This window comes from Halichoerus grypus, chromosome 1, assembly GCF_964656455.1.
Source record: "Halichoerus grypus chromosome 1, mHalGry1.hap1.1, whole genome shotgun sequence".
In the NCBI taxonomy this organism is placed as follows: domain Eukaryota; kingdom Metazoa; phylum Chordata; class Mammalia; order Carnivora; family Phocidae; genus Halichoerus; species Halichoerus grypus.
In genome coordinates, this window is record NC_135712.1 from 158,772,025 (window position 1) to 158,785,197 (window position 13,173).

The 13,173-nt window shown below is 50.7% G+C and overlaps 1 protein-coding gene across 5 annotated transcripts in view; it reads right to left on the bottom strand.

Moving 5' to 3' along the window:
• The window catches only part of UROC1 (urocanate hydratase 1), a 46,261-nt gene extending 38,146 nt beyond the window's left edge, over positions 1-8,115 (bottom strand). For 3 of the 5 annotated variants that reach the window (XM_078074181.1, XM_078074180.1, XM_036077823.2), the window contains exon 1: positions 7,949-8,115. In XM_078074181.1, the coding sequence (XP_077930307.1) occupies positions 7,949-8,074 (126 nt within the window). In that variant the 5' untranslated portion in view covers positions 8,075-8,115. Of the gene's footprint in view, positions 1-2,057; positions 2,457-6,293; positions 6,444-7,948 lie in introns of those variants that run through there. The other 2 variants (XM_078074185.1, XM_036077824.2) reach the window with 2 other exon arrangements.
• Between the last annotated feature and the right edge of the window lie 5,058 nt (positions 8,116-13,173).

The following is a 13,173-nucleotide window of genomic DNA, read 5'->3' on the forward strand; positions in this document are numbered from 1 at the left end:
CAGAGGGCTAGGAGCAGGACCACCTGTGCGATGCACCCAGAGGTCCAACGCTGCATGGGTAAGACACACCCAGGACTGAGGGACGAGGGTGTCACTGGGGCCTTAGAGGCTGGGTGGGATAGGAGGAAAGAAAGGAGATGGGTAATCAGGAGGCAGCAGATGGCAAGAGAGGCCATAAAGAAAACCCCAGCTCAGGGCGTTAATTTTCATGTGGAACAGACACGCATCATCCCTTCTCCCTTGGAAAAACAACTGATGAGAAATAGGAGTTTCTCCCTCAAGAAGAGTGGCTAGGAATATGCTGCAGCAGGAGGGTCTCAAACTCCAACAGACGTCGGAATCACCCAGAGGGTCTGGTGCAGCCTCTGATCTGCGTCTCTGACCAGTTCCCTGGTGCTGCCACTGCTGGCCCGGGGACCCCATTTTGGGAACCACTACAGGGTATCAACGAGGATAAACCATCCACAGCGACATGCAGCGGCCGGGCAGCCTCTCCCAACCTGCTGTTGAGTGAAAGAAGCCCACACTTAAGGGACACACTGCATAACTCTGTTGATAGGCCAAGCCACGCATTAGATGTCAGGACAGAGGTCCCCCTTCAAGGCCCGGGTCTGTCCCCCTCTCCCTGTGCACCTGTGACATTCACATCTGTGCACACGTGGTTTTGGCTGCTTTCTGTGCGTGTACACCTCAACACAAAGATTACTGTTGTTTTCTAGCTGGTGTAGAGCTTCTCATAAGAGCTTTTCAAGTGAAACTGAGCATTTAAAGAGAAGTTTCAAAAGCAATACATAACACACACACACAAAATCTACACAAGACTTGACCTTACTACATAGCTCCTAATGTATTCTATCCTGTTCTAGTTTCTTTTATTTCATTTTCTAATAAATACTGATTGCAACCCCCTAAACAGATTTCACAACCCGCTAAGAGGGGGCAGCACAGTGGGAACCTGATGTCCTCACAGCAGGGCTGGCTTCACTTGAACTTATCGAGGTCCTGGACTCAAACTTGTCAAATTCTATGATTTTTAAAATGTATCAATTGATAGAAATAACTTGGCCATTCTTCAAAATGTCTTTAAACGCTGTAAAAAATTCAGCCTGTTCTGAAGGAAGAATGCATGTATGCCATACACATAAAGGGGATTCTGACAAGTTCCTGAATCCTAAATGCAGCACAAAATCTCTGGGTGCCATATTTTCCCCTTGCATAAGATTTCCATTTTATGACCATTGAATTTCTCTTTATCCCTGAAATTCACTAATTTAGTCTAGATATGTCTTAATGTCAACTATCCTACATCAGATTTTCATTTTTTTCTCTTTCCAGGATAAACTGTATCTTTTTATCGACAATTTCATGTTTTTACTTAGTTCAGGAACATTGTCTTCTATTATAGTTTTGTTCGATAACTTTGTCCCCTATGTCTAGAGTTATGTAATAGACATGCAGTAAATATTTCTTGTGAAAAAATTTACAAAGCAGCAGATCTGTTTGCTGGCCGGGATTCAATGCTCCAAGTCTCTTATTGGGAGCAACTCTCAGCATTAAGATGAGAAAATGGTGCTCAGACAGGTTGTATCTGCGCAAGATCCCACCACAGGCATGAGGCAGGACTATGGAGGAGCCCAGGCACCCAGGGACCTTGGGGACCTCTGCAGAGTAGGCTCAGCGAGGAAAGGCTGGGTGTAGTGACAGGGTCGGCAGCCCCCCGAGAAGCATGAACAGCAGCCAGAGCTGAGCCTGCCCCTGGCCCTGCCACCTACTGTGTGACCCTGGGTTGCTCACCCCTGCCTCAGTCTCCTCATCTCTTGGCATGGCCTACTCAGCTGTGTAGTCGGAAGGATCAGAGGAGAAAATGCGTACTGTCCAGCACACAGCGCCTCTACTCACCTGCTCTTTTAAAGACCCCTAAACCAGAACCTAAGGAGTATTTCTTGCTTCCTCCCTAACCCGGCTTTGTAGCTTCCTTGTTTAGAGGTCTTTGGTTTATTTTAAGATGTCACAACACCCACGGGGAGAGCCAGCAGGCACCCTACTTGGCAACTCACGTCCTGGGTGGTCAGCTGGCATGCTAATCACAGGATGTGACCACGAGTACTTCAGTTCTCCAAATCTCAGTCTACATCAGAGGGTCTGCTGTGCAGCATATAGAATGTCAGAGGTCGGGACGCCTGGGGGGCTCAGTCGGTTAAGTGTCTGTCTTCAGCTCAGGTCATGATCCCAGGGTCCTGGGATCAAGTCCCACATGCTTCTTCCTCTCCTTTTGCCCCTCGCCCTGCTCATGCTTCCTCTCTCTCTCTCCCTCTCTGTCAAATAAATAAATAAAATCCTTAAAAAAAAAAAGAATGTCAGAGGTGAATTATCATTGGTGAAATTATGGCCCATTAATCATATACTACATGTTCTAAGTGGGTTCTTATTGATAAAATCAGATGTATTCAAGACACATAAATTGGAAAGAATATTCTAGACAACTCCCCACTCCCACCTGGCCTCAATAGGCCTGAAAATCTAACAAACTCAGTGGCCTGTTCCCTTAGAGCCAGAGGATTAATTCATAGAATGTCCCGGGTTTAGTCATCAGGCTGGAGAATTCTGGATGCCTAATGGTGTGGTGGGCAGAATAACGGCCCCCAAAGATGTCTGCACTCTATGCCTTGGAACCTATGAATACGTTAAATACAAGGCAAAACAGATGTGATTTTTGCAGATGTGATTAAGGATTTGAGGATGGGAGATTATCCTGCATTACCCAGCTCAGCCCTATATATTCACCAGAGTCCTCGTAAGAGGGAAGCAGGAGGGTCTGAGTCAGAAAAAGAGATTTGAATTGGCTATGCTGGTGGCTTTGAAGATGGAAGACAGGATGAGGCCACAAGCCAAAACCCACAGACAGTCTCTAGAAGCTAGAAAAGGCAAACAAAGAAATCCACCCCCACTCCACCCCCAACCCCCCGGAGCCTCCAGAAGGAATGCAGCCCTGCTGCATATATTTTTTAACTTGATATTTTACAATATATTTAATGCTACTGAAAATATATCACGAACTTTTGAGACATGTAAACATAAACCAGGACAATCTCATGTGTAATATTTGCGCCCCAAAAATGGGAATCACAACTCAATCAGAGAGCAAAAGAACAAGCATGATTTCAATATCCTTGCATACACATTAGTGTTGCTTGCCTGTGGCCCAAGGAAACCCATTTCAGATTTCGAACACGCGCAATTGTAAGAGACTACATTTGTGCTGTTTTAAAGCCATTCCGTTTATGGAGATTTATTACAGCAGCCCTAGGAAAATAATAGACAGTGACAGAATCCTGTCTTGGGAACAGTGGTACTTCTGCCATAAGCAAATCTTTCCTGGGTCGTGGCTGATCACCTAAAAGGATACCAGCCTGCGACATTGGTTAGCTCACAGAACAGTGTGTGTGTGTGTGTGTGTGTGTGTGAGAGAGAGAGAGAGAGAGAGAGAGAGAGAGAGAGAAAGAGAGACAGACAGACAGACAGGGAGAGAGAGAGGAGAGGGAGAGGGAGAGAACTCGGCTTAGGCCTTCCTTCCGTCCTAACTGGCACCTGTAAGTTTTCGTCTTCACTCTTTCTGTCAAAAATCATGGCCATGATCCACCTGGCGTGGCCTTGTTTGAATCACCCCAGTCCTCGCACCCACTCTTGCTCAGGCTTCATTAGGCCAGCTCTGGCCTGAACTGGAGCAGGACCTCCTGGGTCTAAACTGTGGCTCAGGTGCTTCCTAGCTGCGGGCGGGGCGGCCTCTGCCCAGGCTGCAGCTACAGTGCTCTGGCTCTTCAGATCTCAGTCTATCCCAGAGGGGTGGCTATGCGGCACATGCACCCTTCACCTCCCTGAACTTCAGTCTCCTCTCCTGGAAAATGAGCACAATAACAGCACACACGTCATAGGCTGTCTTGGCGACTAACTGAACAGAGTCTGGCACATACACATACCATGGGATTGCCAGCCATCAAAATAATCATCTCCCACACTCATGGCCCTCCGTGCTGCCAATTCTTTCTTCTAGTTGGGCCTCTTGCCCACCCTGCCCTTTTAGGAAATCTGTAGAAACCTTTATACTCTCTGTGGGGAGTACTGTTAAGCAGCAGGTCATGCCCCTACTCAGAAACCCTCAAGGGATACCCATTACTCATCTGATAAAGTCCCCACTGCTTTTGGCTTTCAGGGTCCTCAATAATTTGGCTGGGCCTGACTCTCCAAGCTCCATAGCCAGCTTGGACCTACACGGGGCCTCCTTCACCCCCATGATACTTTGGACAGGCCCTTCTCTGCATGTTCACTCACTGCCCCCCTTTGTCTCCAAATGGCCTTCCTTTTTGGATTTCCCAGTCTAAGAATCTTGACCATGTTGCCATGACCACCTCCTCTAAGAGGCCCTCCTAGGTTTCTCCTGCCCACTAAACTCTTGTAGGATTTGGTTGGAGCACTTAGCATAGACTCTTGCCTGTTCATTCAACAAACAAGTACTGGTGTCACTGAAGACCCAGGAATGAACCCAACAGATCCCCACTCTCAAGAAGCTCAACATAGTGTGTTATTAGTGATGGGGACACGGACACAGGTGGGAGGTCTTCAGGTCTGGGTATCTGATGTCCAGAATAGCCCCTGCAGGTGGGGCAGGATTTGGAGAAAAGGTCACTAAGGGTAGTTGCGTATGGCACCAGGGGGTGCTAAAGACATTTCTAGTAGAGCAACTGCTCCTATGACGTGACGAAAATTTCCCTCTGCACTATAGAAGCTGTCCTGTGTTTGTGCTGAGAATACACTGACTAAAATTATAGCCAGACCATACTCTATATTTAAACAGAGAAATCTACTTAAAGAAGAACAAAGAGTGAAGCGCACCCAAGTAATGAAATACTGCGCACCAGTTACAAGTATGGGACAACTCTAAACTCACCAATAATGAACACCTAAAAAAAACTGACGTGTATAGAATGTGTCCATATTCTTAAGAAGGACACACACACATTTTGTATGTACACAGAATGTGTGTGGATGATATGCCAAAAAATGGCCATGGTGACTCAGGAGGAGAAGTGGGGAACTTCCACGATTATAATACTTGACTTCCTTATCTTACAAAATTACCTGGAAAGGTTATGTCAAAAATCAAAGAGACACATTAAATTTTGAAAGAACTGAAAACAAGGTGAAGGAAAAGTATAAAGCGAGCTGCTGATGAAGTCACTGGGTTTGGGACTGCCTCTCGTGTTTCTTCTCTAAGGGGAGTGTTCTCACACAGGACGCTTCTGTGACTGGTTTGAGGGGTTTCCCCACATGACCAATTCTCCCCACCAGCTGGGGGACCTAAGATTCAATTCAGTTCTGACACCATGTACGCGGAGTCAGCTCACACTGGGAGCTAACACACTGAGTCCCAAAACCTGCCCCTCCCACTTCAGATGCTGGTCACACATCCCAGGCTTGCACCTGTACTTCTGACCAACCAGCTACATATCAGGACTCCCACAGCCTCCTTCCTTGGGTTCCTAATTTGCTAGAGCAGCTCACAGAACTCAGAGAAACATGTCTACTGGTTTATTATATAATAAGGCATATGAGAAAGGATACAGATGAACAACCAGACAAAGAGGTACACAAGGCAAGGTCTGGGGAAGGGGCGTGGAGCTTCCATGCCCTTTTGGGGCACCACACCTGCCCCAGCACTTCAGTGTGTTCAGCAACCCAGCTCTCTGAACCCTGTGGTTAAGGGATTTTTATGGAGGCTTCAGCACAAAGCATGATGGATTATTAACTTGATTTCTCGCCCCTCTCCCCTCTCCAGAGAATGGGGGGTGGGGCCCAAAGTTCCAAGTTTCTAATCATGGAATGGTCTTTTTGGTGACCAGCCCCCATCTAGGAGCCCACCCATAGTGGTTTCCTTAGAACAAAAGAGGCTCCTATCACCCAGGAAATTCCAAAGAATTTAGGAGCTTTGTGTCAGGAACTGGGGTCAAAGACCAAGTATTAGCAGGAAGAGGGGTCAGGGCAGAGGTCTACATACATCTTTCTTACTGTTTCACAAGCACCAATGGAAGGCTGGCTGACCCTGGTACCCCAGGGAAGATTTACCGGCTTCAACAGTCCAAACTCCCAGACCTGCAAGTAGGCCCTACTCCAGGGGTTTTGTGTCCTTCAAGCAAATGGCGACATACCCAGGGCAAAGATGAGGTGACCAAGCTCCTCAGCTCCTGGGTGCCCTCCTCCCAGCACAAGAGGCCATCACACAGCCATAAAAGTATCACCTGAGGGGCGCCTGGGTGGCTCAGTCGTTAAGCGTCTGCCTTCGGCTCAGGTATTGTTCCCAGGGTCCTGGGATCGAGCCCCGCGTCGGGCTCCCTGCTCAGCCGGAAGCCTGCTTCTGCCTCTCCACTCCCCCTGCTTGTGTTCCCTCTCTGGCTGTCTCTCTCTCTGTCAAATAAATAAAATCTTAAAAAAAAAAGTATCACCTGAGATGGGCAGCTGGCAGAGCCCTCCAGGCCCTCAAGGTCAAAAGTCGAGGCCTTGGCACCCAGCGGGGAGGTGACCCAGGGGGAGGAAGCTTTAATGACTACCTTGACGTAGTTCGGCTGGGCGAGATAAGCACCGCCCCTAAAGGGGGTGGAGCCAGACCCAGCGCCCCGCCCCCAGCAACACCCCGCACTCCCCTGCGCCCCGCCCCCACCCTTCCCTGGCGCCAGCTCCGTCCAGCCCCGCCCCAGAGCCCGCCCACGCAACACCCCTCACACCCAGTACCCCGCCCCCACCCTTCTCCTAACTCCCGCTCAGCCCAGCCCCGCCCCAGCGCCCCGCCCTCAAAAAACCCCTCACCCCCAGCACCCCGCCCCACCCTTCTCCTGTGCCAGCTCCGCCCAGCCCTGCCCCAGAGCCCCCGAGCGCAACACCCCTCATCCCCAGCACCCCCTCCACCCTTCTCCTGTGCCAGCTCCGCCCAGCCCCGCCCCCTCCCCGCCCCAGCGCCCCCCAGCGCCCCGCCCCCACTTTGTGAGCAGCTTTGGGCAGAAAGTTTAGGGGCAGCCGCTGAAGCGCAGCAGTCTTTATCTGGGGTGGGGTTGTGTGATTCCTTTTTTAATGTTTGTGCTTACTTATATTTTCTATCCCCCCCCAACACACACTGTTCCTGAAACTCTCTAGTAATTCTGAGTAAAGAAAAAGGAGAATACTGTTGATATAACCGTGCCCCCTACTTCATTTCATCGGGCCTCCACCACCGCGTGGTGTAATTATCCACCCCGCCCCCCCAGCTTACGAGGGAGACAAGTGTGCTCCCAGACGGTCAGACCTGCCCGGGGTGCTGGCTGGAGCGCCCCCAGTCCCAGGCCGTCTCCGGCCGGGCTCTCGGGGCTGTGGGCGACGGTGGGGACACCTGGCTTCCGTCCTGTTCCTACCAGCATCATCGCGCCCTCACTGCCGTTCTAGCCTTCCGCTGCAAACTCACTGCAAGATTTGCGGGGAGGGACACAGGCGAAGACAAGAGCTGGCTTCGTAGATTCAAAGTCGTGTGCGTGTCTGGGGCAGGAGGGTACACCGCGCTGCCATGCTTTTGGGGCACTTCGCCCCGGCTTCACTCCTCTGACTGAAGGCAGCCACAGAGCCGCTGATTCCTGGCTGAGTGACCTTGAGCCTCAGGATCCCCATCAGTAATGGGTACCCTAATCTTGCACCCAAGGATGGCCGTTGGGGAGAGAATGAGGAAGTGGGTGGGCCGAGGGTGGAACACGTTGGATCCCCCTGTCCCGTCGACACCCCCTCGGGAGCTCCTGGCCGGCAGGGGTGGGAAGTTGAGTTGAGAAGCTGCAGCTCCCGCAGATACAGCAGGAATAGGAAATGCCCACCCGGACCATCTGGTGGGCACCCAGAGGGCAAAAGGCCCCCGCGGGAATGGGGCCCGACTTCTTACCTGCTCCTCCGCGGGGCTGAGGCCGGGGGTCCTGACCGGTGCGTGGGGCACCCCAGCCCAGCGGCCCGGATTCTCCGGGAGGGGCTGCAGTGGCAGGCCAGAGCATAGTGCCTGGAGGCTGGACATGTCTGGCTGAGACTGAGACGGAGGCCAGCTCTGTGGGGAGGCCAGGCAGAGACTGGGCAGTCATCCTCACGCTGGGCAGGGACCTCCCACTCCAGAGCCACCTCCTCCAGCCCCTCATTGGGCCCAGGGCCCGCAGAAGGAGCCAAGTATAGGTCATTGGGTCATTGGCCCCTAGCCTGGCTGCCTGCAGTGTTGACCTGAGGTGGGGGCAGTGCTCTGGGAAGAGGCAGGCTTCATGCAGGGGAGACTGCTACATAGGGGTCTGTTTGTCCTGTTAGTGGGGTGTTGGCCTTGAGGGGTTGCGTTTTCTAGGACACAGCTTTGGAGAGCTGGTGGGGCTCTGATGTTGGGGTTTGCTTTGGCAGTCTTACCCCAGGCAGGCGATGTTGGGTTGGTATCTTGATGATGGGGAGCCATGTGATACTGGAGCTGGGACAGAATGCAGGGTCTGTGCAGAAGGCAGGTAGTGCTCCTTGTACCCCTCCTCCCTCCCACCCATGTGGAGGGCATGGCAGAAGCCCCCCCAGCAGCAGGTGTACCTTCCTTGACTCCCAATGAGGTACACACTGCTTCATCCCCTTCCCAAAGCTCTCTGCGAAGGGCCCACCTGGAGATGGCTCTCATCCTCGATTTCATTAACAACTTTGCAAGAAAGTGCTCCAATCAGTCCTGTGCTACGGATGGGGAAACTGAGGCCCCGGTCTAACGGCCAGGAAGCGACAGCGATAGAATCCTGGTGGTCCTGGGAAAGCAACACATCTGGGTGGTAATCCAGCTCAGCTGCTGACTGGCCCTGTGGCCTTGGGCTGTGTCCCAATCTACAAAAGTGGGTGGTAATTTACCACTCAGGCTGCAGGAGGCACAAATGGGTTGCGTAAGCACCCAGTGCAGTACCTGCACAAGGCAAGGGGTAAAGAACAACAAACATCTTCTGAGGGCTAACGCTTCTGAGCACATCACGTGATCCAGTTCACTTTGTCGCCTCATCAGCCCTGTGGAGTTCACTGTCCCATTCTATGGATGTGGAAGCTGAGGTGGAGAGAGGTGGTGGGAACTGTCTCAGGCCACCCAGCTGGTCATTGGCGGTGCTAGAATCTGAACCCTCAGAACCCAGAGCTCTGGCTCTATACACGCTCCCGGCCACTCTTGCAGTCTCCCTGGCAGACCTCATCTTCTGATGGCTCAAGGTAAGCCAGAAATCTTTTTGTGCGGTCTCCTCATTTTGAAATGTTTGCAATCATTTAAAAGATGGTTTTAAACATTGTGCCGAACAAGATGGTGGATTTTATCAACGTCAACGAACTGGTTGTGACCCTGCGCTGCAGTTTTGCAAGATGTTACCAATCGGAGAACTGGGCACATGGGATTGTTTCTTACAACATGAATCTACAAGAATCACAAAATAAATAACTTCATTTTTAAAACATCGTACAAGCTATGTAAAAGGATGAGGAGGTCAGGGATGTTACATATGCCAGACTGACTCTACCACTCACTAGCTGTGTGTCCTTGGACAAGTTACTCAGCCTTTCTGTGCTTCAGTTTCCTCATTTGTTAAATGAAAGTAATAATAGTACCTACCTCATGGGATGTGTCCAAGGATTAAATGAGAACACATGTAAAGGTCTTATTGCCTGTTACAGAATAAACATCTGCTAAGATATTGTTAGTTTTCCAATTGTTGCCCGTATCAAAAAGCAAGGAACAGAGCAATGTATGTAGTACAGAAAATAAAGAGAAAGTGTGTGTGTGTGTGTGTGTGTACACTACAAAGAACTAGGGAGGGAAGGAGACTTTTCATTGTAAAACTCTGGCGCTTTCAACATTGTCAGTGCACTAAATGCCACAGAACTGTACACTTTATTTTTTTTTTTAAAGATTTTATTTATTTATTTGAGAGAGAGAGCATGAGAGGGGGGAGGGTCAGAGAGAGAAGCAGACTCCCTGCTGAGCAGGGAGCCCGACGTGGGACTCGATCCCGGGACTCCAGGATCATGACCTGAGCCGAAGGCAGTCGCTTAACCAACTGAGCCACCCAGGCGCCCAGAACTGTACACTTTAAATGATTAATTCTATGGTACGTAAATTTCACCTCAATTGAAAAAACCTCTGGTGGTTTTGAATTTTGCTCCATGGACAAACCAAATAAATAAAAAATTTAAACTAATAAGGAGTAAAGAAAGGCAGGCAGGCACTACAAGCCAAACCCAGTTTCGCTCAGTACGTGCCTCCCTGGTGCTTGATGGGGTCTCTCTCCAGTCATCAAGTGCCTGCCTTAGTTTCCCCACTGGTTGCCCCCAGTGGCTGCTTCTGTCCTAGCCAGACTCTCGTCCTAGCAACCCTTGGTGACCAGCACCACATAGCCCAGCCCTGCCTGCCTGTCACCCCCAGTCCAGGCCACACTGGACCCCAATCTCTGCAGTATCCAGCTGGCCTTCCTGAGCCAGGCAGGACTTCTGTCTCTTGAACCATCGGCCTGGTCCCAGCTTCCCCTCCTTCTCCTCCATCCGCTCTGCCACCCAGCGCACCTTCTCCTGAACCACCTGACCCAACCCTTCTAACTTGAAAATATACCCTGGACCCTGAGACTACCCCACCCTGGTCCATGCCCATCTTCTCTCCCAGAGATAGCACCAGCCTCTCTCCTGGTCCCCCACCTCCTCCCAGCCACCTCCAGTTGATTAGCAACACAGCTGCAGACTGCTTAGAATAACCCATTTGTGGCCCAAGACACTCTGGGGATATGGACTCCCCGTCTGCCTCTCTGACTTCTCCATCCACTCTCGTCGACCCCTTGTTCATACCAGTGGTGGTTTTAAAACATGCCAGCAAATCCTTGCTTGGGTGCTTCTCCAAGTGATGCCAGGGTATGGTCCTGTCGCCTGAGTCTGAGCCAAACTTCATGGTTATCGGGTAACCAACAGAAGGAAGCCTGAGACTCTGTGGAGCAGCCCAAGTACCCTGGGACCCCAGGCTGGGGTGTGCCATGTGGAGGTGCTGAGGTCAACTGCCCAGCTGGGTTCTGGCGCGTGAGGGAGCGCCATCAGGGATGGCCACTCCAGCAGCCTCCAGATGGCCAGTCCCAGCTGCCATCTGATGCAGTAGAATGAGACCCCCAGGGAGAAGCATCAAACTCAGCCCCTTCCCCAAATCTTGACCCACAAAATGGTGAGCAAAATATATTTAAAAAATTTTTTATTTTATTTGAAATCAATTAACATAGTGCATTATTAGTTTCAGAGGTAGAGTTTAGTGATTCCTCAGTTGCATAGAACACCCAGTGCTCATGATATCAAGTGCCCTCCTTAATGTCCATCACCCAGTTACCCCATCCCCCCACCGACCTCCCCTCCAGCAACCCTCAGTTTGTTTCCTAGAGTTAAGAGTCTCTTATGGTTTGTTTCCCTCTCTGATTTTGTCTTATTTTATTTTTCCCTCCCTTTTCCTATGTTCCTCTGTTTTGTTTCTTCAGTTCCACATAGGAGTGAAATCATATGATAATTGTCTTTCTTGTGAGCAAAATTTAAATGGTTGTTTTAAGCTGCTAAATTTTAGGGCAATTTGTTAGGTAATAGCTACTGGCACATTGTATCAAGGCCTCAGCAAGGGCTGGTCCTCTGCCTGGAAATGTCCTCCTCCAGATACCTGTGTGGCTCCTCCTCACCTGACTCATACCTGCTCAAGTGTCACATCCTCCCTGAGGCCTGCCCCTACCATCCTCGCTCCTTATGTGCGATATACATACTTCCCATCCCTTATCCTGCTTTATTCTCTTTATTGCACCATTTACCACCTGGCATGATCTTATATATTTTTTCCTGTTTTCTATGCCCTCCCCATTCTATAATGTAAATTCCATGAGGGCAAAGAGCCTATCTTGTTCTCTCCCCTGGAGCCCCCGCGCAGAGTGGGTAATTCAGTATCTGCTGAAGGAATGAATGTGAGCCCCTTTGAGAGGACAGAGGCTGCAGAAAGTGTCTTCACAGGGAAGATACCGAGGCCCTGGGCCTCTGGCAAGGCATATCCAACCCCCCCCCCCCATCCCAAGACCCCACACTGAGGCACCCCCCATGGGCCTCCAGGGATCAGGTCTCCAGGAATTTTCTCCACAGGGATAGGCTGAGACATTGTTCTCAGCTTTGGCCACCAGGTGGCAGCCCAGGAGACCAAGACTCCTGCCCGAAGGCCCCAGAGGCTGGGACCCCTTACAGAGACTGTGGGGGGAGGGTGGTAGGATCTGGAATGCAAGTGTAGATTAGATTTGGGGCCCAATGCGCACGTACATGGCTGGAAATCCTTGGGCCCTGGGCCCAGAGCAGCGGCAGCCCTGCCTGAGGGCCCGACTGGGGCTGAGCGGGACGCATCCCAAGGCTCTCTGTCGGGTCCTTTGGAAAGCCATAATAATGAGCTTCTGGTTTTATCTGTGAGCTGCGTTTCCCACTTCTCTGCCATTTGAGATGTATCATCACCATTTGGAGCCATATCCTTAAGCCAACAGAACTATTATTTACTTAACATGTTTCCTCAAATAGACCTTTAAAACTTCAAAAAATGTAATAGGAAGGAACTTTGTATCACCGCTGTATGAGAAACCAGTCTTTTGCCAGAAACAGGCAGTAACTGTAAAAATAAATCAATTCATCACTAACATCTAGGATTTAGATGGCACTCACTGATCCGTTGTACAGGGAATTGGGGCACAGAGAGGTTAGGCAAATTTCCCAATCTCACATGGTGATTAAGCGGCACCTGCAGGGTTTGGAAACGGATTTTTCAAGAGCAGCTATAAAACTGTAGTTTACTGCAGGACCCTTTCCCACACCCTCACACTGCCCAGTGTTGACTCAAGTGCACATGCACACACCTGCACACAGCATCAGTGCACCCTTGGTTCCCTGTGAGCCTGACTTCTGGGCAGCAAGGCGCGAGGGTCAGGCCTGGTTCCTGGTCTCCCCACCCCACAGGGCTAGCTGGATGTTTCTCTTTCAAAGGCGGGACTTCACTCTCATCCCCTCACACACAGGAGTCCTGCGCAAGCTGAGTGCTCACCTGGAGGGTGGATCCCTTGCCAGGACCAGGTGAGGCCCAACGGCCCTGAT